Below are 27,857 nucleotides of genomic sequence, written 5' to 3'. Positions count from 1 at the left end.
TCTCTCTCTCTCTCTCTCTCTCTCTCTCTCTCCTCCCTCTCTCCCCACCCTTCCCAGTTTGATTTTCTGTCAGAGGCAGGGAAACTGGCATTTTCTCAGTTTTCTCATTCCCACCCCCCTCTCTGTTGGGTCTGCCTTGCCATTTCTCCATCTGTTTCTGCTTCCATTGGCTTGTTCACACCATCTTGTTTACTTGCTTATTTAAGTAAATTCAATCTTGGTGTTTTCCACCTAGTCTTTTACTCTCTTTTTTTTGTACACGTCATGTAAAGGTTCTGGGGATAGAACTACAGCAACATGTTCTGCTCTTTTCAATGCGAATACAGTGGTATCAACATTTTCAAGAGATAATTTCAAGGAAGGAAGGAAGGAAGGAAGGAAGGAAGGAAGGAAGGAACTTCTCTCCTCCCCCGCTTCCCACCTCCACCCCCACTCCACCTAATGGGCTGATTTTCAGTCTCAAAAGTGAGGACTGTGTTTCTGGTGATGACTGAGCAGATGAGCATCAGAAGAGCCCCGCTGGATCAATCCAGTGGCCCATCTAGGCCAGCATCCTGTTCTCACAGTGGGAAGCCAGATGCCCCAACAGGAAGCCTGAAAGCAGGACTTGACTGCAATAAAACTCCTCCCTCCTTCCATTCCCAAGCACTAATAAACAGAAACATACTGCCTCCGGCAGCATTCTAGTCCTCATTGTTAAGAATATAGGAAGCTGCCTCATACAGAGTTGGGCTGTTTGTTCATCTAGCTCAGTGTTGCCTATTCTGACTGGTAGCAGCTCTTGGGTTTCAGGCAGGAGATCTCTCCCAGCCCAGCAAAGATGTGTCATTGGGGATTGAACCTGGTCCCTTCTGGATGCAAATCAGATGTTCTACCACTGTGATGTGACCTGATGACTTTTAGGCAATTTGCCCTGCTGCTTTGAATACAGTAATACAGCAGCTGCTGACTTAAACATAGAAGATGTGATGTTGTATTCTGATGTTATCTCAAGTGAGAAGATGAGTGGCAGGTGTATAGTATGTCATATGTTTGAGGACTAGGAGAAATACTGTTCCCATTACACAAGAGAAATTAAACCCGCCTCCCGATTAACACTTCTGCACTTACCTGGAAAAATGTCCAACTCCACACACTTTGGAGGGGGGGAGAGGCAAAACATGGTGTATAAATAAACCATAACACCTTTCCTGCCCCTATTCTTGTTTATTTGCTATGCAAATGCCTGCCTAACTCCTGCCACCACAAGAGTCATAGCTTGCCTCTAGCACAACCCTATGTAGAGACACACTGAGATTCAGTGGTTAGTGTGTCAGACTAGAACAGGGCTCAGCAAACTTTTTCAGCAGGGGGCCAGTCCACTATCCCTCAGACCTTGTGGGGGGCCGGACTATATCTTTTTTTGGGGGGGGAATAATGAACGAATTCCTATGCCCCACAAATAACCCAGAGATGCATTTTAAATAAAAGCACACATTCTACTCATGTAAAAACACCAGGCAGGCCCCACAAATAACAGAGATGCATTTTAAATAAAAAGACACATTCTACTCATGTAAAAACACGCTGATTCCTGGACCATCCGCGGGCCAGATTTAGAAGGCGACTGGGCTGGATCTGGTCCTTGGGGCTTAGTTTGCCTACCCATGGACTGGAACCTGGGAGACAAGGGTTCAAAGTCCCACTTGGCCATGAAGCTGATTGAGTGACCCTAGGCCATTCACAGCCTTTTACCTAACCTACTTCACAGGGTTGTTGTGTGGATTAAATGAGGAGGGTGATAACCATGTACATTGCTTTCAGCTCCCTGAAGGAAAAGGTGGGTGATAGATATATAGTAACAGTAACTACAGTTTGGGAAAGTGACATGGGAAACCTGTTTTCAAACCTGTTTTGTCTGTGATCCTCACTATGAGTGGCCAAGGCACTGTTTCCACATAACCTCCTCACAGGGTTAAAAAGCCTTCTCTTTTCATTTTGCTTTGCTCTTTGAAAAAATAGTACCTGCCACCATTTCTTGCTCTCAACTATCATTGAGGCCCAAAAAGACTTCCCTGTGTTTTTCACAGGTCACACCTATATCCCGTTGCTTATGCATGCACATCCCATTCAAAATAAATGTTGCCCCACATTAAAATAATCAGCATTAACTGTGTCTCCCAGTCGCTCTTGCCAAGCCTCCATCAGTCCCCTTGGTCTCTATTCCCACCCCCTCAGAAACATGGAGTTATTTCCCATCTAAATCAGCACTTGGTAGACTGCATGGCCTGAAGAAGCCCATCACCACACATTAGAATATATTCAGTGTGACAGGGTAGGGGTTTTTTTGTGGGGGTGGTTGAGCAGCGCCATGTTTGTCAGTAAAGTGGGCATGGAACTCCAGATAGTAGTGTGAATTTGAATATTTTTCAAGAGGTAAAATACTAAGGGTGGGAGATGAGTTGGAAAATATAAATGATTTGGTTTGGGGGTTTTTTAATGAACAAATCATTCTTCTGTTCATAACCTGTGTGTGTGTGTGTGTTAAGCACAGCTTTTGGCACAAAGAAATCAGCAATCACTTTACACTGAAACCAGAGCTTTTCAACACCTCATTAGCAAACCTCATTATTTCAAGCAGTAATTATTTGGGGGCTCCTGGAGCATAATTAAGCAAAAACCTGCAAGAGATGACTGGCCGGCACCCTTTCACGTCTGAAGCAAATCTTTGCAGCAGTTGCATTCATGTAACCAGCACCCTTGATCCTTTAATTCGCCTGCTTTCCATTTTACCTGTTGGTGACTTCTCCTGCTAGTTATTGGCACATGTTGAAAAGTATGGCTGGATCCAGACAGGGTAAGGCTGGCAGAGGAGGTCTGCTGATGAGGAAAAACCTGTCAATCAAAGGCAGGGGTAGGGAACCTGTATGTAGCCTTCCAGGCACAGTCAGACTGCAACTCTCATCATTCTGGACCAGGGGTCAGCAACCTTTTTCGGCCATGGACCGGTCCACCGTCCCTCAGACCATGTGGTGGGCCGGACTATATTTGGGGGTGGGGGGAAATGAACGAATTCCTATGCCCCACAAATAACCCAGAGATGCATTTTAAATAAAAGCACACATTCTACTCATGTAAAAACACCAGGCAGGCCCCACAAATAACCCAGAGATGCATTTTAAATAAAAGGACACATTCTCCTCATGTAAAAACACGCTGATTCTTGGACCGTCCGCGGGCCGGATTGAGAAGGCGATTGGGCCGCATCCGGCCCACCGGCCTTAGGCTGCCTACCCCTGTAATCTGGACCGTTGGCTTTGGTGGCTTGGGCTGCTGGGAGTTTGAGTTCAGTAACATCTGCAGGGCTACAAGTTTAACAGCCCTAATTGAAGGTATCTTGTGGTCTTGACTTTACTTTTCTTAATTTCCCCTTTTAGTATTCATTAGCACTGTGTGACATACTGCAGGATGGGGCTGTTGTAAAGAACAGTTATGCTAGCAATTGATTGCACAGCTGAGAGGTGGAAGGTGATGTGTGCATGTTCTTGGGTGCCTTTTAATCTTTTTTTGCCTCAGCTATCAAGTGTTTGGGAAGCCACTTGCAGTATGGCAAGCTGGTGTTTAGAAGCTGCATCAAGCAAATTCGATTTTTCCTCTCTTCCTCCCCGTTCTCCCCCTTGCTCATGTAACTTACCAGTTGCTGGATGGTGAAGTGAAAATGCCCTCCATTCAAGGGTTTTGAGAAGAAGGAGAGGAGTAATAAATGCAGTGATGGAAAATTAACTGGATATGGCATTGATGGAGCTGAGAGTGGGGGAAAAGGCTTTGGGAAAACTTCAGTCCTGGTCTCTCTTCATTTCTAGCAAAGTACTCTGCATATGATTTGGGGTGAAATCAGAGAATGATACTATTAAATTCACAGTACTCCCTCTAGAAAAAGACTTGGAAAAACGAAAATGGGAGGTCCTAGAGGAGGAGATTGGGATTCTATCATAAATACAACAGGAAACAACAGGAAACAGAATTTGAACATAAGAAAATGGGCTTGAATTAAAGTATATAGAATGAGGAAATACGGAATACTATTCCAATATGTACTCACATATTGGAGGGATCACATAGTGGAGGGATTTTAACATGGACATGTAACCAGCAGACAAAAAATCAGAAGCCCTCTTAATCTATCTCTAATATTTCTTTTTCTTTTGTCTTTTTTCTCCCTCTTTCTTTCCTTTTTTTCTTCTGTTCCCTTTTTCCTTTTGGAGCCCTATGTTTGGGCCTTTGTTAAGTTTCGGGGATTGTGTGCTCATGAGGGTGGTAGATGGTTGATGGAGGGCCCTAGGTGGGAGACAGGGTAATGTTGGTCTCCCAGCTGGGAGGAGGAGGAGGAGAGGCTGGGAGGAGAAAAGAAGGATCCCAGGTGAGATCTGGGAGGGACTGCTACCCTCTGTAGGTGGTGGGGGCTGAGAATTGCCTCTAGGAGAGGACTCCATATTCTACCTGTTCTTTTTCTAGTTTTTGTAGCCATTATCTTATTGTACCATGAAAAACTTTTATATGTGTGTGGGGGGGTGTTACACCCACACATCTACACTTACTTATAAGTTGCTGGAAACTGCAGGAGGGGAGAGTACTGTTGTGCTCAAGTCCTGCTTAAAGGTTTCCTACAGGCTTCAGGTTGGCCACCTCAAGAACAGGATGTTGGACTAGATGGGTCATTGGCCTGATCTAGGAGAGCTGTTCTTAAATTCCTGCTTTGGGACAAAGCTAGAGAGACTTAATTGAACAGGCACAGGGATCTTTTTTAAACAACAACAACAACAACCCACAACTTTAATAGGCCCCCTTGATGTATGCAATTCAGTAATGATTGGAGCAAAGAAACAGCAAATGACAGTCACTTGCTGAGACTCTCTCTCCTTGTGGATTTTAGTAGGCCTCCATGGGGAGGGTGATGTGTGTTTGCATGTGTGTGTGTTTTCCCCTTTTCATTCTTATGACACTGTATGTGCCATAAGCTGCAGCATTTTCATTCTGACCTTCCTGCCACCCATGGCTAATCTAGATTTTTGCCTGTATTCCCTTTCTAGGACTGAGTTTGCCCTGAAAGAAGCCATGTCGACAGGCGGCATGGAGGATGACATCCCTCAGGGAGAGAGGAAAACTGTCACGGACTTCTGTTATCTGCTGGATAAATCCAAACAGCTCTTCAATGGCTTAAGGTCAGTCACTTTCAGATGTTTTGTATAGGTAGGGCTTGAGCTGGGGGAGAAACCAACAACTCAAAAATTCTGGAATCTGGCAATCTAGATTCCTTACTGGGTAGATTTAAGTTTAAATCTACAAACTGTATTAATTATGCAGATTTTGCATTCCTCGTGTTTTGCACAACTCTAGCTTTGCTAATAACACAGAGCTCTGCAGTATGCTGAATCTCCACTCCAACTCCAGAAACCTTCCTGGATCCACCCCTCTGGCTTCTGAGGCTTTATCTGGAAGTTCTCAAGTGCTTGGCACCTACCACAAGGATATAATACAGTATGTGATTCAAAATAAGAGATCACCCGAACACCCTCAGTTTCCTGAAGTGTGTACAGCATACAGGATTCTTGGTGTGGAGCATTGGGTTGCCTTCATGCAGAATTTAATGTTTTTCCTTGGGAAATGAGTACATAGCTGACATAAATGAGCAGAAGGATTTGGGGAGATGAAACAGGAGACTGGGCAGTTACTGTGTCCATTGCAGGAAAAAGAGCAGGGATTACCAAGTGAAGCCATATGGGTTTGTGTGTGAAGAAACTCAACTCTAAAATGTGGAAGAAAACAATTGGTCTTCAGGCTTTTTCTTTTCTTTTTTCTTTAAAGAGCTAGAAGTTATTTCTTTGGAACATCATTTTAGTCAGAGGCTGTGTGTTTGTGGCTTTAGAAACAGCGACCGCCCAAACTCGAGGATTCTGCCAGAGCTGTCAGATTGTCCTTTAGATATCGTGTCTGCTATACAATTGCAAAATCTTGGTGCCTCTGTGTTCTGCCTCCTTAGGGGGGCACTTCTATTTTATTCACATTTTTATCCTTCCCTTAAGGATCTCAGAGTGGTATTCATGATTGTTTCTTCCAACCCCATTTTATCCACCCAACCGACTTTCTTTCCCTTTCAGCCTAACCTGTTTCAGAGACAGACATAGAGAATGGCCCTGTTGGCATGTAGGAAGGCATTGTTTTCCATTCTGCCCTGTAGTCATTGCATGACGCTTTGTTTCTGTTCTGCTGCAGTTCATTTTCTATCAAAAATAGTTATTTGTCTCGCTGTCTGCTGTGGCAAAATTATGTAACTTGCTTAAATAGTTATGTAAATTATATTGTCATTATGTTATTCCAACCCATTCATTTTAATGCAAAGGAAACACAATGCAAATGGTGGTGGAGGTGGGAATGCAGCCAGTTACATATCATTTGCAGACTGAAAGCAGCAACAACAGCAAATGCCAATCATGTTTGCTGGATTTATATCAATTCCTGAAATGGGATGAATAAGTGAACATTAACAATTTCTGCTGCTGTTTCTGTTTTCATCGGAATTCTCTGATCTCTATTACCCAGTGAGCTTTAGCCAATAATCTGAATCCAGGTCTTCCTACTGTGAGTCTCCCAAAACATCTGGAGGGCCACAGGTTTCCCACCCCTGTGTTGTTTTGAGGAAGGACCACAGCTCAGTGGTAGAGCATCTGTCTTGCATGCAGAAGGTCCCAGGTTCAGTCCCTGGCATCTCTAGAAAGAACAAGGACTAGGACAGACCCCCATCCAAAATCCAGGATTGCCTATGGTTCTATGTGTTAAAGACTGATCCTTGGTTATAATTAGATGCAAGTGGAATTTGTAAAGTGCTGAACATACCTCAAACTTTGTGTATGCTCAAAATGGGCACACACAGCAAGAATTTGTCTCCCATAAACTGCCTCCGCAGCCTTGACCAGTTGCTTGCTCCAGTATGATGATCCTGTACCTTCCTGCTTTAGAGCTAATATTCACAAAGAGCTGTGCAAGTAGGGAGAGGGGCAGTGCTTCAAAGCCCACTACCTGTTGCTATAACTTCAATGGCAAGCTGAAAAAAACCAAATTAATGAAAAGCAAGATAGTGATCGGCCCTGATGCTGCTTCATTGGCAGGCATCAAAGAGGTGTGCATCCAAGAATCCTCTCATTTAAACTCTTTTATGTCATACTGAATCTGCTTTTCCCCTTCCCTCTTTTACCCAAGGTGACTCTGGCAATTGTTTTATTTTTTGCGTGGCTCAAATGTTAAATTCCTCCCTTTGTGCCAGAGGCATCCCTTATGTGAAGCAGCCTCCTATAGGCAGCGGTTGTTGTTTTTGAGACTGTCAAGGTCCGCCGAGTGGAAGGTAGAAAGAAGGGTCTGTTCTGGAAGAAAGGAGCCAAGGCTCTTTAGCAAGCCCCCTTGGAAGCTGCCTGAGAGCTTGGTATAGTGAAATGGTGGAGGTGGTGAACTGCATCTTTTCACAGTTAAGCTTATACCCTACTTTTCCATATGCAGTTCCCTTCTGTCTGAAGTGGTATGACCCAAAACTACCTTCTCATACTGCATAACCTGAATGAATACATGGCAGCAGAATGAGGTGGTGGAATCTTGAGCTGTTAAGTATTTATGTAAACATCAGTGATGACTGATGCCCATTGGGACTGATAGAGTGAAAGACTGGGAGCTCAACAGTAGATGGAGCCAGAGCCAAAAATAGATGGAGCTAGGGCCAACCAATTGTAGTTCTGCTCCCAGCCTCCTGCCTGCTGAGTTCCACAAGGGCATCCCTGAGGCCAAGGAGGATGAATACAGCAGGGACGTTCTCCTCCTTGACTGGTTGTGAGCCAGAAGGTAGGTAGTTGGGGGCTAGCTGAGGGTGGACTGAGGTTAGTGGGGCAGTGCCCCCTATTAGCCTAAATGAATGAGGCTCCACTGGTAAGCATGTATTTAAGACTTTATACCACTTTTCAGAGAAGACTGACTCTCAGTATGGTTTATAATCACATTCACAGAAATGAAATATTGAAAACACATAAAATAACCAGTCACACCCCGAAATATATAAGGCAAGATAGCCCATTTCAAACTGCAATCAAACTAACCCCCAAAGGCCACAGCAAAGAAAAACATCTTGTAAGACCCATTTGAAAGCGACTAGAGATGGGCTTTGCCTTGATACCACTTGGAACTGAGTTCTGTAACTGGGTCTCAGCTCCTTATGTCAGGCTTCAGAAGCAGGTTCACGTTATTGAATGTTGCACTACATGATTTTCTTTGTAAATACATGTTATTGAAGTCTCACATCAGAGACAAAGGTTCTTGCCTTGCCTGCTTCAAGCTACTTCTCTACTCGAAGGAGTTAGGTTTTTTTGTCTTGTTTTGCTTTGCTTTGCTTTGCTTTTTGCTTTGTTGTAATGTGATCTCCCTTCCTCCCCTCACAGTGGTACAGTCCATGCTGCGGCCTCATTGCCACTTCATTCAGCTGTGCACACAAAACTGCTTCTTGTAGAAGAGCTCTTGAGTGCAGGCATTTATAGTCTTTGCTGCATGTGTGTGTGTCCTCTAATCATGCATGCACACTGTCTGGTAAAGCAACCTGCCTGCAAGTGAGAAGTGGAAAGGGGAGGGTGCGGTGCTGCAGAATTCTGGCTGTATCTTTTGGCTCAGAAAAACACGAGCCAATACATTTCTCCAGAAATGAAAACTGGAGCAAATGGTACTGTGTTTGACTGGCTCTACAGAGAGCCTGGGCTTGGTGCCTGCAGGCCTGTGGGGATCACTTGGTGTTTGCTGCTCTTGGCTCAGGTTCACTCGCTGGTGCCTGTGGGTAAGCAGCAGTTACCTGAGTTACCGTCTCCCAGGATAATAGTGAGTGTAAGAGCAGGAAGGGGAGGTACAGAGCACCAACCGACCACAACAGCAGTATCTGTTTACAGTGGCGAGTGGTGGGGATTGGATGGTGAATGTCAGTCAATATCCAGCCTGCTCTGGACTGGCTGTTTGCTTTTAGTGTTAGACCAAAAATTTGGAGCGAAATAAATCTCGCCAGTTGCTTTTTTCTTTTTAAACAATTTTTATTAAAAGATTTTCCTTGTTTACAAAAGCACATGCCCTGTCTCTTTTCAGGTTGTGCTTTCTACCAGTTACATTTGTTGTGAGACATTGGTGTTAAATGCAGTATAGGGTTGGGAAGAAAAGAGGGGTGGGCGGGGAGAGAGGGGGTGGTGGTAAAGCTTTTGTTCTTTTACTTAGTGTATGTGTACAGGTTTTGTGTCAGTGTCACTTGGGTAGGTTCTCTTTCTATTCTTGTATGTTTCCTTGGTGGTGAGAGAGGTTGGGGTGGCAGGGTGTGGTTGATGGTCTTTGGTTGGCTGGCTGCAGTGGGATTTGTTTGTGCTTGTGTGAAGGGGGGCGTGTTGTTGGATTAAGTTAGCCATATTGAATTGTATGCTGTCGGTGGGTTCATGTTGTTGTCTTGTTGGGCTGTGCATGTGATTAAGGGGAGCCATACCAATCCAGCCCATTTCTGACACTGCTTCACTCTGGTCAGTGACCAAAATAAACGATTCAATCTTTCATTCTGACACTGCTTAAAGAACTAGGTTCTAGAACTGAAGAGATGGTCATGGAGAAACTACTGGCAAACCCCCAGGGGTCTGGCTGACTTGAGTAATACTTTAATGCTGAAGAATTAAGTTCACCCATTCAGCTTTGAAATCAAGTTATATGAGGATGGACCCACACATTTTAGGGTGGGGTGGGGGGAGCTGGGTGTCCTGGAAAGCAAAAGAAGAAGAAAAAAGGTATAGTGTCTATTGACCCAGCCTGGTGGGAGGATCTGATGTCTGATGCTGCACTGAGCTTTGGAGGTACTCAGGTTACCTTTGAAGCCCAGATGAGATCATGGATTAACCCCAAGACTGCTATGCTCAGAAGGAGGGGAAGCTCTCCTCTGGGTTGCACTTGGGTATTTCTAAGCTCAGGAGGAGGAGGAGGAGGAGAGGAGGAGAGGAGGAGGAAAAGGATGCCCTCGTACTTGCTGCATGGAGTGTTTTAGCAGTGGTGTTCACCGTAGTCATTTACCTATGTTCCTATGCAAAAGGTCACAGCTTCAGTCCTAGGCACCTCTAGTTATCTCCTAATCTTTTGTAGGGAAAGTGGCTAATGCATATAGATGCTGATTTTTTAAAAAGGGTCAGGTAATAGGTAACGGGAAAGGCCTCTGTCCATGATCCTAAATTGCTGCTGATAGTGAAAGGAGACAGTACTTTGCTAGCAGGATAGACAGATGGGAAGCTGCCTATGTTATGCTTTCCAGGACAATGGTTTTTTGAATCCTTGGCCAAGAAATCTTAGGTTTACATGCACAATGTGAATTAGCGCATTTTCCAAACCAGTCAAGGGTGATCTGATATCTGGTGCAGAATGTGTACGGTTGTAGCAAAAGGAAGCCCTACTCAGAGAAGACCCATGGTAAACTTAGGCCCATGAATTTCAGTGGGTCTTCTCTAAGTAGGACTTAGTTGGCAGTAACCCATAATAATTAATGGTGGGTTCTTCCTTGTTGTTCTGCCTTCACAACTTGTATTGCAAGCATAATGTTATCCCCACAAGTTGAATTCTGTTAGCATCACCCTTGGAAATAAGCCCACAAAATGTGCTAGTCTGCAGTTTCATTTTCCTTAAACAGACTAGCCTGAAGGGAACTGACTGGCAAAAGAGGGGCAGGTTGCTGAGTGGCCTTTGGCCAACAGCATTTTCTGGGCAAAGGAAAGGGGGCCTTCCTGCCTTGATTTCTGTGCTAGGCCCAGAGAAGGGTAGATTACTCTCACCCTACTCTGCCAGCTTTCTCACTTGCCGGCATGCTGTTTCATCTGTCCTGAGGCTACAAGTCAAGGGGTGAAATACAAGGCTGGTGTTACCCCTCGGATGACAGATCATGTTGACCGTCCACTTTTTCTTCTTCAAGTGGCAAGTGTTAATAATATGTCCATCTTACGTAAATCACTTAGAGGGTTCCCACAATTGCTAAACAAATCCTGTTAAATAAAAAAAATGTCCATATTGCAACTTGTTTTCCGCTCCTATCCTTCCCCAGGCAAAGTCACAAGCTTAATAATTGTCATTGTTAATATTATTAAAATTTATTACCTGCCCTTCATCCTAAGGTCCCAGGTGGGTTACAACATTAAAATACAATATTAAAACAGTTTAAAACCAACACAATCACAGAAATAAGGTGGATTCTAAAACTGTACACCTCAGATGTCGAAAGCTGCAGTAAGGAAGTGTGTCTTTAGCACTCCGACCAGAATCATTATAATGAAGGTGTCAGATGGCCCTCTATGGGAGGGAATTCTACAACTTAGGGGCTGCCACATAAAACACCCTCTCCTGTGTCATTGCAAAAAAACAACAACACCCCAAGCTCCTGAGAGCAGAGGAACCACTAAGAAGGCCAGCTCTGCTAATCTTAGCACCCAAGAGGATCTCTAGTGAAATAGTTGCAGAGCTGCTCACAATCTTTCTCTTGTCACGGATACTAGCCAGTAGGCATCTTCCGCAGCCAGTTTTCCTTGGTTCACTCTGAAATTTGCAGCAAACAGTGTTATGTTTAAGCTTATCTTGGGGAAGAAAGATCATTTTGTGCTGAATATGGCATGGATTCTTGCAAATTGTCCCAACTGCTCATTAATGACCATGTTGGTGAGCTGCATGTCTGAGAACCCAGTGCTGGTATAAAAGCAAGTGAGCAGCTCTGCGGGAAAGTGCAAGAGTCTATGGGAAGGTTATGAAAAGCAACCACTTTGTGATCCCATTCCCTATATGGACCCAGTTCCCTGCAGGGCCAAAACAAGCACTTGGGCCACATATGTTGTTTTCCTGAAGAATAGCCAAGCCTAAGACGCATTGCAGATTCCTTCACCACCCACCCCATAATTGCCTGCATTCTGCAAAGGCTTTTTGTTGCGGCTGCATGCTGAGCTAATAGCTTCTTCCTATTATAAATCGTGAGGAAGCAGGAATTGTGTGTGTGAAAGTCAGTGTGCTGAGGAAGAGGGTGTCCCCTCCTGCAGCTGAAGGATGTGGTGCATCCTCAGTAGGCTTTGTGCTGTCAATGCTGGACATGCACCTCCCTTTGCGGATACCAGTGTTCTTCAAGGAATTTAGGTAGCGTTGGAGAAATTACTAAGGCATTGGCATCAGGAGGCTGCATTGATGCTGTGGGGCCACAGAAAGGTCCAGAATGTGTTGGTGCAAGTAGAATCTGAATGTTTAAAGGAAGTTTTTTTGTAACCCTTCTGGCTGTGAAAGATGTGTGTGGATGATACCTACTGAAAGCTCAGAAGCTAGAGAGCTGCTGCCCATCAGATTTCTTTCTAGGCCTGTGTGTTAAAAGTACAGGTGACTCCCCACTCATGTTGTGGGCCATGTTATGCGCTCCATGCACAAAAGTGAAATGTGCATAAGCGGGGAGCATCCTGGAGAGTCCTCATGGGTCATGAGGAGACCCTCCCCAGAGCCTGAAGATGACTGTAATCTGTCTCCATAGTTGGAGCCAGTAAATGCTTCTGGATACCAGTTGCTGGAAATCATAGGGAGGGGAGAGTGCTGCTCTTGTGCCCAGGTCCTGCTTTCAGGTTTCCCACAGGCATTTAGTTGGCCACTGCAAGAACACGATGCTGGATAAGTTGGGCCATTGGCCTGATCCAGCAGGCTTTTCCTATGTTCTTAAATTATATACCAGATAAGTGGATAGAGTATTTCATTCCCTTCCAAGAGGGGAGGCGATTGTTTCCTAAGCTTGAATGGTGCTGATTTTAAGAATGGGAGGGGACTTGCTGTGGTCTTGTGAATAGGTTTGGAAGTACTAAAGGCTGTGCCTGTGAGTTTTGTCAGTGAGATTTGCATGCCAGAAATTTGAACCAGGGACCTGTTGTTGAACATGGTCACTCACATATTAAAGTGTGTTATTGATAAGCCTATGGGAAGGTATATCTTGATACCTAGGAAACCAAAGCTGCTGCTGTTATAAGTTTTTGGGTCAGTTCTTTTTGGTGAAAGTAGTGGGACAAATGCCGTTTTATTCATTGATAAATAAAGCCTACTATTTATGGGGTATGAAGTATAGTATGTGACATCTTTAGAAGAATACAATACTAGCAAGGAGGATCTTAATCTGCCCCCTCGCTCCAAAATCTATGTTTTTAATGACAAAAATGACCCACAACCCCAATCTTGGATGGATATGTATATAGGAACATAGCAACTGCCTACCCTGTGTTGCTCAGGAATTCTTAGAAACAACAAAAAACAATCCATGCCTTGTTGAAATCAGTGGTTAAAATCAGTGCAGTTTTGAAAGGCTCCACCTATGATCTTGATTCAGAATGGTGCCCAATTCTCTTCAAGCATAGATGAAAACCTGCTGTTTCTTCTCAGGAACCATTGTGCCAAATTTAATTGTGATACCTTAAGAGGTGTCCAAATGCAAAGCAAATGGACAGTTTTCCATAATGTAGATACATGAATGTTAGCATTAGGATTATGAGACAGGCATGATGAAATAAGTAGCACCAGGTTGTCTCTGGACTGTCTCTTCCCACAGTGAATGCCCCTCCTCCTTTCTTCCCTGCTTGGTAACATGGACTCTTCCTATTGGCTCTCTTGCAGAGACTTGCCTCAGTATGGGCAGAAGCAGTGGCAATCGTATTTTGGGCGGACCTTTGATGTTTACACCAAGCTCTGGAAGTTCCAGCAGCAGCACCGGTAAGAGCCAACTCTGCATCGAGATGGCTGCCTACCTCTTCCAGGAACACGTGGGCCAGAGTGGTGTGTGTGATGGTGCCAGTTGGCTAGGTTGCCCAGGCCACCCTCCTTTCCTGGGCAAGAGAGCCTTAAACAACCCTCAGAAAAATAGAGCATTAACTCAATGGAGAAAATACAATTCATAGTGTAAGTTAACTGCTTTTCCAGTCATGGAATCATAGAATTGTAGAGTTGGAAGGGACCTTGAGGGTCATCTAGTCCAACTCCCTGCAATGCAGGAATCTCAACTAAAGTATCTGTGACAGATGGCCATCCAGCCTCCAAGGAAGGAGAGTCCATCACCTCCTGAGGGAGTCTGTTCCACTGTAAAACGGCTCTTACCGTAAGAAAGTTCTTCCTGATATTTAACCAGAATCTCCTTTCTTGTAACTTGAATCCATTGGTTTAGGTCCTACAGTCCAGAGCAGGAAATAGCTTGCTCCATCTTCCATGTGACAGCCATTTTTAGCTATTGAAGAGGTCTGTCCTATCTCCTCTCAGTCTCCTCTTAGCCAGGCTAAATATACCCAACTCCCTCAACTGTTCCTTATAAGGCTTTGTTTCCAGACCTTTGATCATCTTGGTTGCCCTCCTCTGAACATGTTCCAGCTTGTCAATGGCCTTCTTAAATTGCAGTACCCAGAATTGGACATAGTACTCCAGGTGTGGCTTGATCAAGGTAGAATAGAGTAGAAGTATGACTTTCCTTGTCGTTCATCTTCTCTCACAGAGTAGGTAGTTACTTGTTGAAAGCTAGGAATCAGTATGAAACACTCTCAGCACCTCTGCCAAACTACAATTCCCAGAAATGTCTGTGGGGAGGAGGTGATACTATGCCAGTTAAAATGGTAGAAGCATGTAGTATAGAAATGCCCCTTGAGGTGGTGTGGGGGGGGGCGGTGGGAGAAATGTTGCTATCAGCAAATGAGCTTAATACTGCCTTCTGAGAGTTTGAGGATTTCTCAGGGAATTAATGCAACATTTCTTGACTGGTTCCAGAATTATTATTGACAATCTTGGGGGGAAATGAGTACACTATCCATGAGAGAATGGATGACTAAAATCTGGGGCATAGTATGTATGGTAAAGCTCACACTTATAATCAGAACCAGAGAGGGAAGACAGCAAGATAATGGAGAAAGGAGTGTCATTATAATGTACTGGAGCAATAATTGTGTTGCTTGGAACCTTGTAATATTGATTTGCTGTACTTAATTTTGGTACATAAATATATCCTGCTATGTTCAGTTCTAGGTATTCCTTTTATTTTGGGCACTCAGTATTATATTTTGTTATTTTTAATTAATATATGTATGTGTATAAGCATACAGAACGTGACACTCTCCCTTTCTTCTCCGCAAAAATAAAGGCAAGTTCTGGACAATCGGTACGGATTAAAGCGCTGGCAAATTGGCGAAATTGCTTCCAAGATTGGGCAGCTTTACTACCACTACTAGTAAGTGACAACCCTTCCTGGATGCAGTGTGTCTGTCTGTCTGTCTCGCTGTCTCAGTCTCTCTGTAGTGAAAGTCTTGCTGGCCTTAGCAATTAAGAGTGGCAAAAAGTTCAGTGGAATGTCAGAAGTGCCAGGAGGACTGCTGTGAGACGGACCGCCCTCTCAGCCAAGGGCAGGAGGGGTACATGTTCATCTAGCAGAGCACTGAGCCCTTTGTGTTTCTTCCCACACAGCCTTCGCACGTCTGAAACCAGCTACCTGAATGAAGCCTTTTCCTTCTACTCTGCTATCCGCCAGAGGTCTTACTACTCCCAAGTCAACAAAGAAGACAGGTCAGGCCATGCCTCAGTCTTGTGAGTTTTTTGCAATTTAAAAGTGAGAAGTGCTGGATTGTCAAACTTGTGTGACTTGGCAGACGGTGGGCAGCCACTTTCAGTTCAGTTGGCATCCCTTGGCTACCTGTGTGTCTCCTCCCTTGAGGTGCAGGTGTTAGCAGGAGCAGGGATGGGGGAACCTGTGGCTCCTCAGATGTCATTAGACCGTAATGCCCATCAAGCCCCAGCTGGGGTCTGGGGTGAAGGAGTTGCAGTTCAGCAGAATCTGAAGGGCTGCAAGTTCCCTATCCCTGATGAGTCATAGGCAGCTGAGGGCCCAGGAGAAGGAGCCAAGTGAGTCAATCAAGGAAGAAGCCAAGACTTTATGTGAGCCACATCCAGGAGAAACCTATTATTATCCAAAACTGTAGCACATGGGTACTTGTGGCTCTCCATTTGTTCTTAGACTCCAGATTATTATTTTTATTTCAAAGTTTGTATCCTGCTTTTCACCATCTAGGTCTCAAAGCGGCTTACAACAATAAGCTATACCATATACATAATTTAAGAACTAAATTAAACCACTGAAAGTTAAAATCTAAAGAATCTAAAAAGAAAAAAGAAAGTAACGCAAAACATCCGAGAAGCATTCAGGGTGCAGTGGCCTCCTGAAACATAATGGTCTTGACCAGGTGTCTGAAACTCAGTAGGGACAGTGCCTGTCTAACTTCTTGTGGGGAGTTCCATAGAGTTGGGCCCACAACATTGAGGGTGCAGATCCTTTTTGGCAATGAGTTGTTGTTTTGGTTTCTCATCACTGCTCATTCAGGAATCTTTTATAAGCCCTCCCTGTTGAGGAGAGCCAGTTACCACCCTGGCTTGGTGGAGCCACTTGGGTATTTAGGAGCCCATCACTGTCCAGGGTACTGCTTCCATCTGTAACACATCCCCCTTTCCAGCGGATGTAACATTCCAGCCTGTGAATGAACATGGTTTCCAGAACGTTCTTCAGAAATATGCTTTATCTCTGCTCAATGTTCCAAAGCAATGTCCCCTCCAACGCTTTGGCGAGCAAGTAGATAAAGAGAAAGAAAAGACATAAATACATGGAATAATGAGTAAGGCAACTCTGTACTTGGGAAAAGAACTTATGGTAAAAGCAAGAACCCTAAGCCAAGTGCCACAGCAGATATCTTATGGATGATATGAGAGTCAAGCCGGCTTTACAAGCCCAATTTTCAAGAGTCATTTGGGAAATAAGATCCTATTAACTAATTATATTATAGATAGGGTGAACCCACAGAATCAGCAACTTGCTGCAATCAGCCCTTTGGAACTGTCTTCCCTGTTATGGCTGTTTACTTTTAAGGAAAGGGCTGGTGCTGTGATGTTTTTTATTTTAATGATCTTTTTTATGTGTGTGTGCGCACACACCAAAATAATACAATTTTTAACACACACACACACACACACACACACACATATTCTACTAACACTTAATTGTTTTTTGATGATTGCTTTTTAATATGTTTTTAGCTGTTTCTATTTTAGTTGTCAGCCGCCTTGAGTCCCATTAGGGAAAAAGGCAGGGTATAAATAAATACAGCAGCAGCAGCAGTAATAATACCCCTGGTGGGCTTTAATGCAGGGGAAGCAGAATACAAAACTGTAGGTTCCCGACAGGAGCCCCAGTGGCTGCTGCAGAGAGGGTGAAGGGCTTGGGATCTTTGACCTGGAAGCCCCTTCCCAGCCAAACATGCCTTAATGCTAGCTGCTTTGGAGAATAGTGTTTTGGAAATACCTGTCTGATATCTTCATTGGAGGTGTGAAACCAGTCCTGGGGTGCTCTTTGCTAGGGATCGTCTACATGACACTCCAGGGTGCCAGGGTGCCTGCCACTACCTTCTATGTCACCCACAAAAGGTCTTAGGGAATATCTGTTCAAAAACCCACAATGCATGATGATAAACTGCGAGAAATGTCACAACAACACTGGGCACAAACTTGGGACTTCAAACATCTTGCAAGGTGCTGCCAAAAAGAGGGCCCTCCCTCCCGTTTTAGCAGTGGGTTCCCATGCAAGCCCTTTCCTGGTTCAGGAAGGGGTTTTCATGCAGTCCTGCTAAGCTTGAGCAGGATTTAACTTCTCATCAGCTGAAGAGTGGGAGGTTATTCTATTCTATTTATTTATTTATTTATTTATTTATTTATTTATTTATTTATTTAGTATACTGCCCTTCACCTGAGGATTGCTGAGTGGTTTATGGTAGAAAAACATTGCAGGATTTAACCCTACCTCCCACCATATTTTGTCACTAGTGATGCCAGCTGATGGGGTGGCTGGGTAGGCATGGTTTGGGGAATACAGCCTTGGGGGCCAAGAGTGCCCCACAGACTGAATCTTACCCGATTCTTTTCTTAAGGGATACAAGCTTTCTTCTTACATGCTCTAAATCCAGCCATTTTGTTCCTTTCTGTCAGAAGCTGGATTTAGTAACGGAGGAACCTGCCTTATTCCAAGCCTATTTGTCGATCTCACTGGCCATGGCTTTCCAGGGTCTCAGGCAGGGAAAAGTATTTCCCCATCTGCAGTCACCTGAGTCGTTTGGCTGGAAGTGCCAGACATTGAATGTGGGACCTTCTGCATGCAAATCCTGTTCTCTAGAGCTATGATCCCTCCCATTGGCCAGATAGCTGTGCTGGCAGGTAGTAAAGAGGCACGTAGACCTCCAGAGTAAATTATCTCTGGTCCTCCAAGCACTTGTCCTCTCAAGCTCCAATAATTCTACACACACTGAAAGTGAAATATTTCTGCCTATACTACAGCTGTGATTAAAATCTAACATGGGCATCACTTGATATTCCTTCACAGGAGCCATGTTCCTCTTCATTTCTCTTCGATCTGCTAAATAATTTTTCCCTTCTCCAATTCCCCCCCCCCTCTTTTTTTCTTCCCTCCCAGGCCTGAACTGGTAGTTAAGAAGCTGCGTTATTATGCACGATTCATTGTGGTATGCCTTTTACTGAACAAAATGGATGTCGTCAAGGATCTTGTAAAGGTAAAACCAATAGTACCATTGTGATGTGTGTAGTTAAGACTTTGCACATGCTCCAAGGAGCTCGGAGCCTTGTATTAGCTTTGCCACGACCATGTGAGTGCATGTTAAGTTGAGGATGGCCAGAAAGCATTTGTGCCTGGCTTTTCCCCCACTGAAGCTCAGTGCTCTAATCACTATGCCACCTTGACTGTCCAATAGCAATTCCCAAATTCTGTGCAGTGAGAAATTAATGGGAGGGTCCTGGAATCTCAGGGTATCCATCCATGGAGGAGGCTGTTCATTGTGTTGCTGTATGAATCATTGCCCTATTCTTGCTTGCTTCCAGTCAGCCCCTGCCTTGGTGCAGATAGTACTTTGGGTATAAAGTGCAGTTGGATTACTCCCGCCCGGAAACCAATGTCCCCACTGTGGAAGGACATGTGGATCCAGAATTGGTCTCCACAGTCACTTATAGTTAAAGCTATGGTTTTCCCAGTAGTGATGTATGGAAGTGAGAGCTGGACCATAAAGAAGGCTGATCGCCGAAGAATGGATGCTTTTGAATTATGGTGCTGGAGGAGACTCTTGAGAGTCCCATGGACTGCAAGAAGCTCCAACCTATCCATTCTGAAGGAAATCAGCCCTGAGTGCTCCCTGGAAGGACAGATCCTGAAGCTGAGGCTCCAAGACTTTGGCCTCCTCATGAGAAGAGAACTCCCTGGAAAAGACCCTGATGTTGGGAAAGATGGAGGGCACAAGGAGAAGGGGACGACAGAGGACGAGATGGTTGGACAGTGTTCTTGAAGCTACCAGCATGAGTTTGACCAAACTGCGGGAGGCAGAGGAAGACAGGAGGGCCTGGCGTGCTCTGGTCCATGGGGTCATGAAGAGTCGGACACGACTAAACAACAATAAGTCACTTACGGACTCATTGTTAAAACCATGTTTATGGAAGACAATCTTACTTGGCTGCAAGTGATCACCAAAGAAGAAAGAAGAAGCAGCCTCAGAACTGCCCACTCTTAGGATTAGATGGCTTTTCTGGGCTTTCTTCTTTTTCCAATTAGGTTTTTGGCCGCTCTCTCCCTCTCAGTTTGTCCTCTTTCAGGGTTGTTATGCACGTTATGCAAGTACAATAGTGCATGTAGAAACATAGGAGACTGGAGTAATGATTTTGGTATACTGTAAAGGCATAAACCTCTCCAAGTGTAAGAGGAAGCAGCAGTGCTTCCATTATTAATTTGAAGTGGTGGTGAAGTTTGTCTTGCATGTATAAAAATAATAATATCGGGCACAGTATTCTATGACAGGGTCTGGTCTGCAAGCTTCATTCAGGTGGCCCACAGCATGTCTGCAGGAGTAGCAGTTGTGAATGGAGGGTGCAACTTACTGCTCTGTTGTTCTCAGAACTCAGCAGTTCACCTGGAAGCCAGGTGGTATGGACCTGAAGTGATGGAGGGGAAGAGGCACTTGAAAGGAGTGGAAAGCAGTGGATTTAATAGAAGGCTGGATTTAAGAAGTTCATTCTTGATTAAATTAAAAATCATCTAGCATAGTGCATTATTATTATGGTTATTGTTACATTTATATCCCACAGTTCCTCCAAGGAGTTCAAGGTGGTATACATAGTTCTTCTTCTCTCAATTTTATCCTCACAACAGCCCTGTAGGTTAGACTATATGACTGGTCCAAGGTCACCCAGTGAGCTTTGTGGTCAAGTGGGGGCTAGAACTCTGGTCTCCCAGGTCTTAGTCTAGCACTCTAACTGCTACTCCACACTGGCTCTGCATTACAATAGCTACACAGTAATTAAGTGATCTGCCAACACCCATAGCACTTTCTAGGTAGTTGCAGGTTGGGGGAGTGGAAGTTTGGGAACCACTGCTCTGTGAGAACAGTTGCACATTTGAGAATATGATAGCTCAGAGCCGAGATACATAATATGGTGAATGAAGACGGATTACAGAAGATCAGACCAAAGAATACACAGAGCCTTTGGAAAAAGTACCGATCAACATCTGCCTGAATATGAGAGTAGAATGGTAAAGTGAGAGGCAGCAGATAATGAAATGGAAAGGACCTTCACACAGGTGGCTGGAGGAGTAGAACAAACAAATGATTAAGTTGTGATCCTGGAGAAGGGGAATGAAACCATTAACAGACATTAAGAAACATCTTGAGATGGCAGAGATAGAGCTGAGAGAGAAATGATCCTGTGTACATGTTGGAGTGAAATCAAAGGAAAAAGCTACCAAGCCTGTGCCAATTCTCTTGAGGGGGAATGGAAGAAGAGGAAATGGGAGGAACTTTTTTCCAAATTAGGACGGAAAATCATGGCCAACAGGAAATGGGATTGGAAGATAGGGAACTGGATACGAATTAATTAATATACAACAAGTGGATAACTATGGATTATTATCCTTATAGTGGATGTTGGGTTTTTATTTTTGTTTTTGAGATAAGGTCAACATACCGGATTGGAAGAAGACTATTCTAGGCATGTAGTGATAATAACAAAGGGGGAGCCCCTTTCGGACTTTTTTGTGGAAATAAGAATGAACTTGTGTCTGGGGTTGAAGATTGGGAAAGCATCATCTAACTGAATGCAAAACAGCTGGATATTATCATGGAATACAGCTAGATACCATCCTGCAGTGAACGCTTTGAATATTCTGAATAATCTTTATTTACATAATTAAGAGACAGAGAATCAGAATTTCTCACCACTCTTTTTATGTTTTATTATCTTTTTCTTCATCTAGTTTCCCCTTTTCCCTTTTCCTTTTATCCACTATGCTTTTGCTTATTTTTTGTTTTGTTCATTATGTCCTCTGCTCTGGCTTAAGGAGGTGGTTGGCAGGTGAAAGACCCTGCGTGGGGTGCAGGGAAGGGAAGATCTCCTAGGGTTGGAGGCTGGGAGAAGAAAGGGAAGCTCCCAGGTGAGATAGGAAGGGTGACAAGGGTTAAGGATCTACCTTTGGGAGGGCTTTTTTCATCATCCACCCACCCTGCTCTCTCTTTTTCTTTTCTTTCTCTCTTTTTTTGTTTTTTGCTTTTACTTTTATTTAGATTAGTTTGATTACTTTGTTTTTTATTATATTGTATGTTGAAAAATTTCAATGATGATGATGATGTAGCACAGCTTACTAGGAAGCGGAAATGTGCCAACCAGCGTGGATGTGGCCGTGCACCATGGATCCTCGCTTCCTCACCTCTAGTTTACTGCTGTTACTGCTTCCCTGAACACTCTAAACAATTTTTTTGAGCATTGCCACATGTTTGCTTACCTACTGCACATGCCTACTCACAAAATCTAAATAAGTTAGCCCCCCCCACACCCAAAGCAGCACTAAATCATCTCATTTGTTGCTCTCTGTGCTTTCTAGGAATTGTCAGATGAGATTGAAGACTACACCCACCGCTTCAACACAGAAGACCAAGTGGAGTGGAATCTGGTTCTCCAAGAGGTGGCTGCATTTGTCGAGGTGAGGACTTAAAAGTGAATTGCTGCATTTTCCTTTCTTTCTGAAAGAGCTCAGTGTTTTCCCAGATCTTGACTCATATCCTACATCTTCTGTAACAATCCTCAGGCAAAAGGGGCAGTTAGCTCAGTGTTCTATCTTCTACAGTAGCTAGGCAAATCCCTTAAGAAATTGGCAAGCAAAGGGTGGTGGAGTGTTCCCATTTGTTCCCAACATTGGGTAGTTAAAGGCTGCTGTGGAATATGTAGGCCCCTAATTCTTACAACTAATACCTCTTGTCTTCTCTTGTTAATTGGTATTTTTAGCAAGCCATCTGAGCTAGTTACCATTATTGTAGTTTGCTATTCTGGGAAGCAGAGTTTTTGTTTAAAAGGCAAACCACACACCCATGCTTCTAGTTCTCATTGTTTTAGTGAGAAGCTTTTAAACGCTGAAAGAAACGGGAGGGCATCGTCTTTCTTCTGTGCCTTCAAGTCATCTCCTACTACTCATTCCTCCTCCTAGTAACTCACCCCCTGCTTCTATATTGTTCTTTGCCTTTTCCAAATAGGAACAATTGCTTTCATAGTCAAAACAAAAAAAAACAAAACAAAAAAACAAAAAAACCCCAAATATTCTGCTGGGAGTGTGTCTTCAGATATCTGAAGAAGTGTGCATGCACACGAAAGCTCATACCAAGAACTAACTTAGTTGGTCTTTAAGGTGTTACTGGAAGGAATTTTTTTTGTTTTGACTATGGCAGACCAACACGGCTACCCATCTGTAACTGCTTTCATAGTGTTAGAAAAAGTAAATTGAGCAACATTATACAAGGGAAGCAACATAACTCAGTGGTAGAAGATCTGCTTTGCATGCAAAACGTCCCAGATTCAATTCCCAATATGGCATTTCCAGGGAAGTCCCCTGTCTGAGACCATAGGGAGTCATGACCAAAGAGTGTTGGCAATACTGAGCTTGATGAGCCAATGGTCTGACTTGGCATAAGGTAGCTTCCAGTGTTCCTAAGATAATATAAATTTTGCCAGCATGTATGTGTATAGATACAAAAAACAGAATCATTTATTCCTGAGTGGGAAGGAATAGAATGCAAGAGCCCTGCTCATAAGCCAAATCTTGTGAGGGAAATATGTATAATTAAGACTAGAATCTTGCAGGGAGCATTCCTTTGATCACAGCTGCTCTTATTACTCCTGGACTTTCCAAAACTCGCAGTAATACATCAGAGGCTGATTTGCAGTTCACCTGATGCTGCTCCATCCTCATGGTAAAGCGAGTCTTCTCCAGAAGAAACAAGCTTAGTACAGGATAATTGGCAAACAGAATCCCAAATCACAGTGGCATTTAGCATTAGTGTTAACCTGCTCCATTGCCCCTTTCATCCAGCTTAATGTAGTTGGCTTTATGGGAAAGAGCTTCTGCACACCCACACTCACACACTCCCAGCAGAATATTTGGGAAAATACGAGGCTTGCTACTTGCTTGTTCTTTCGTTGCTGTGTTTTTATTACTTCCAGCAAGGCTTAACCTGAGTCCAGATAATTCATGCCAGGGACCCTCATTCTCATGCCTGTCTCCCTTTCTTTCCAGGCAGACCCTGTGATGGTGTTGAATGATGACAACACCCTTGTGATCCTCTCCAACCGCCTCTCTGAAACGGGAGCCCCTCTGCTGGAGCAGGGGATGATCGTAGGGCAGCTGACTCTCGCAGATGCGCTTATTATTGGCAACTGCAACAATCAGGTGGGATCCTGTACACAAGCCTTTCGTCCCATGTCACAAGTGGGGTCATTTTATATCAAGCAATCCAACTTTTTTATCTCATGTCATCCAGTTTTCTTAATACTTTGTACTCTTGTTGAATGATCAAAACTAAGTTTAAATCTAAAATTTTAGCTTTTTATCTCATCCCGTTTTTGAGTTATGAGGGTTTGAAATTAAAAAAATAAATGACAATTTTGGCTTTGTCAGACTACACAAAAACCTTAAAAGCTCAGTCCAGCATTGAGAAACTGAAAACACCAATCTCTTCAGAACTTCATGGGCTTTAATATGAAAGGTCACAAGATGTACTTATTTTAAATTTAAGTTACAGAATTTAAAATTTTAAAAAGTGATTTAAAAAATTAATGTGCATCACACCTGGCACACCTTCACCAGATCTTGTAGAGAACGTGCACATAAGCTGTCTGTGAAGAGGGAGTTGTGCATATTTCCCAGTCAGTATACGTAATCTCCAGCAGGACTTGGGAAATGTATATATATCGCCGTGTGTGTGTGTGCGCGCACATGTGTGCGCATGCACACACATACACACTATAGGAGATTTATCAAACTGGAAAAGTTTAGCCACTGAGAGTGCTTCTACTCTTGCCAGCTTGGACATCATGCTGAATCGTGGTTCATTTTCCATAATCATGGCTCAGTGTTATGTCTGAATTGAACCAATCTTTGTCTCCAGGGATGAACGTGGTCTTCCAGGCTACACAGAGTGTAGAGCAGTGTTTCCCAACCTTGTGCCTCCAGCTGTTTTTGGCCTACAATTCCCATCATCCCTTGCCACTGGTCTTGCTAGTCAGGGATGATGGGAGTTGTAGGCCAAAAACATCTGGAGTCACAAGGTTGGGAAACACTGGTGTAGAGCACAGGTGCATAAAGCAGCCCTTGACACTTCCTACCACCCACATTTCTTTTAAATAAACTAGGAGGAACATCTCTGCTCAAGGCCCTGGAGAAAGTCATTGCAGGTCAGAAACAGATGGCACCGGGCTGAAAGAACCATTGATCAGGCTCTTTAAAAGAGATGCTGTTAAAAGTCACACATGTCAAAATCACAACTTGAGCTTTAAAAAGCCTGTTGACATGTTGCAAGCTGCATTATCCATATGAACAGGCTTTAAAAAATAATGAGACAAAGGTTATATCTATTTGACAAACATAATTGGCTTTCTAATATAGCAGAGGTAGCCAACAAGGCACTCTCCATATGTTGCTGGGCCCCAACTCCCATCATCCCCAACCAGTATGGCCAGTGGTAAGGGATGATGGGAGTTGAAGTCCAATGACATGCAGAGGGCACCCCTGTACTATAGCATAAAGTATCTATGGCTCCCCCAAAGAATTCTGGGAATAGTAGTTTAATGAGGGTGCTATGAAGTATACTGAAGATCCCTAACACACACACACACACACACACACACACACACACACACCTACAATTTTTAGAATTATCTATGAAGAGAGAGTGGTAATGATATAGGCCCTCAACAGTAATTTTAAGCATAATTTTTGAAAAGGGCTCTGGGCTTCTCCCTGCATTACCTTTATGACTGTTCTGCCAGTTTTCTAGACTTTTTAGAGGGTGAATGTTTTGCTCCTTTATATGGCTTTATGATTTGACTTTTAAATACGTATATTCTAGTACTATTTTTAGTATTTTGCACTGTTTTGTGCTTCTATTGTAATAATTGTAAAGTGGTATGCAAGGTTTCATTTTTTGTTTCATTTTTTGTTTTTAAAAGCTGGTACAGACACATACATACTTGGTAGTTCAAAAGACTTTCATTTCAGCACTAATGGAGGAAATTACACATAATTTGAGCTTTCAACAAGGACTAGAAGTTCCAGACCATTTTTAATATACGATTTGACATTTCTTGATTACATATACAGCAGAGCCATCATTTTCAAGGCAGCCATTGTCACAAGCCTGACCCATCTGGAACTATACTTGACAGTCAAATAATGCTTAATGTTCTTTCTTTATGTGAGGACACATTTTATTCTTGCTCCCCACCCCCACTCCAATGACCTGGACCTCATTACTTTAAAAACCTATATGTAACTGTACTTATTCTATGTGCTTATTTTATGGTTTGGCTTTTTATGTTTTAATTTCCATCTGTTATGTAATTATTCTTGCCTATTTATATACAATTAAAATTTTTTAAAAAAATCTTTACCCACCAGAAATGGCTTCCATTATCCTAAAAACCTTTAATTTGTAACTGTGTCTCTGGTAGGTGAAGTTCAGCGAGCTGACAATCGACATGTTCCGGATGCTGCAAGCTCTGGAGAGGGAACCTATGAACTTGGCATCACAAATGAGCAAGCCAGGGCTGCAGGCAAGTCCCCTCGTCTTTCAGCCCTGCACTCACCAGGCGAGGCAGTGGAAATTTATTTTAACTTTGGTTTGAGATCAGTTGGAATTCCATGTTGAGCTAATTGTATAGATCTGAGGGGCAGCTGTGCTGAGATGAAAAATCTATAACCTCCTTTCTTTTAGTGACATGTGCTGCTTGTTTCTTTCTTTCTTTTTTTATATAGGAGACAACCGAAAAGCCAGCAAGAAGGGAAAACCCTCACAAGTACTTGCTGTACAAGCCAACCTTCAGTCAGCTGTACACCTTCTTGGCTGCGTCGTTTAAGGTTTGTGCCAAAGGAGGAGGTGCCTCTTTCTGGTGATAGAATACAGTGGTGCCCCGTAAGACGAATGCCTCGCAAGACGAAAAACTCGCTAGACGAAAGGGTTTTCCGTTTTTTGAGTCGTTCCGCAAGATGAATTTCCCTATGGGCTTGCTTCGCAAGACGAAACGTCTTCCGAGTTCTTGCGAGTTTGTTTCCTTTTTCTTAAAGCCGCTAAGCCGTTAATAGCCGCTAAGCCGCTATGCCGTTAATAGCCGCTAAGCCGCTAATAGCCTCTAAGCCGCTAATAGCCGTGCTTCGCAAGACGAAAAAACCGCAAGACGAAGAGACTCGTGGAACGGATTAATTTTGTCTTGCGAGGCACCACTGTATCGCAAATAGTGAAGGCTCATCCTATAGGTTGCACCACCAACCTCAGTCTGCCATGAGTCAGCCAGCATCTTCCTGCCTTCTTACTTGCAACCACTCTTGGGGGGGGGGGCTGCCTGTCAGCTCCTTCATCAGTCTCAGTGTAGTCCGTTGAATAACTCAGCAGGGTTGAGAATGGGAGCAAAACCAGGATTAGGAGGTTGTACCTATTGTTGGCTCTGGCACTATCTACTGTTGGCCTCCATGCCTTCCGCCCCGCCAGCCACCGCTGCTCCTAAAATACCATTTTGCCGAGTCAAAATGCAAGTGAGCAGGTGTGTCTCCTGAGAACGAAAGGTGTTTATGGAGCACAATTGAAATGAATAATGGCAAATTTAAAAATACCATCATTGCTATGAATTGAATTTTATTCATCTGTTTAAACTGTTTTATACACCTTTGCTTTGGAGAGCTCAAGGCAGCAAGCAACAGCAATTTAATTTTCAAATTACCCTGCCGTGAACGCTTAAAGCAGCAGTGGAAGACAATTGAATACAGCAGCAATAAAAATTTATTCACAAAACTGAAGGCAGTTTCAAAATGGGGGTGGGGGGACAACCACCACCACCACCACCATTAGATAAGGGAGCAGTTTCCAGCCCAAAGAGAGATATTTTTTTATACCAGCCTATTGAAGGCTGCTGCAAGAGGAGCTGAGGCAGGTTTCCCTCAGAGTTTGTACAGTTGGACACAAATTTAGAATTAGGAAGAGGAGAGAAAAAGAGAGGCTGTTTTGCCTCTTCCAGAGATGGGTGGGTTGGTTTATATACAGTCATCCTGACTTGAACAGGTTCTTGTAATAATTTTAAAAAGACTGTCAAACCTATTTGAACAGAAGCAACCGCAAGACAAAAGAGGTTTCTTTGTGTGTTGCCTGGAGATTGGCAATGATTTTTTTAAATAAAAAAGTTGA

The 27,857-nt window shown here is 43.6% G+C and overlaps 1 protein-coding gene across 5 annotated transcripts in view; it reads left to right on the top strand.

The window, feature by feature from the left end:
• SCAI (suppressor of cancer cell invasion) overlaps window positions 1-27,857 on the top strand; it is an 86,640-nt gene that overhangs the window by 33,955 nt on the left and 24,828 nt on the right. For 4 of the 5 annotated variants that reach the window (XM_077922523.1, XM_077922522.1, XM_077922521.1 and 1 more), the window contains 9 exons: window positions 5,070-5,201; window positions 13,690-13,785; window positions 15,194-15,280; window positions 15,514-15,633; window positions 18,557-18,653; window positions 22,019-22,117; window positions 23,702-23,854; window positions 26,134-26,235; window positions 26,438-26,539. In XM_077922523.1, coding sequence (XP_077778649.1) covers window positions 5,070-5,201; window positions 13,690-13,785; window positions 15,194-15,280; window positions 15,514-15,633; window positions 18,557-18,653; window positions 22,019-22,117; window positions 23,702-23,854; window positions 26,134-26,235; window positions 26,438-26,539 — 988 coding nt within the window. The remainder of the gene's footprint in view (window positions 1-5,069; window positions 5,202-13,689; window positions 13,786-15,193; window positions 15,281-15,513; window positions 15,634-18,556; window positions 18,654-22,018; window positions 22,118-23,701; window positions 23,855-26,133; window positions 26,236-26,437; window positions 26,540-27,857) is intronic. The other variant, XM_028714416.2, reaches the window with a different exon arrangement.

The sequence above is a fragment of the Podarcis muralis genome, chromosome Z, assembly GCF_964188315.1.
Source record: "Podarcis muralis chromosome Z, rPodMur119.hap1.1, whole genome shotgun sequence".
In the NCBI taxonomy this organism is placed as follows: Eukaryota; Metazoa; Chordata; class Lepidosauria; order Squamata; family Lacertidae; genus Podarcis; species Podarcis muralis.
The sequence above is the reverse complement of the archived record's forward strand: the minus strand, read 5'-3'. Positions and strand labels throughout refer to the sequence as shown.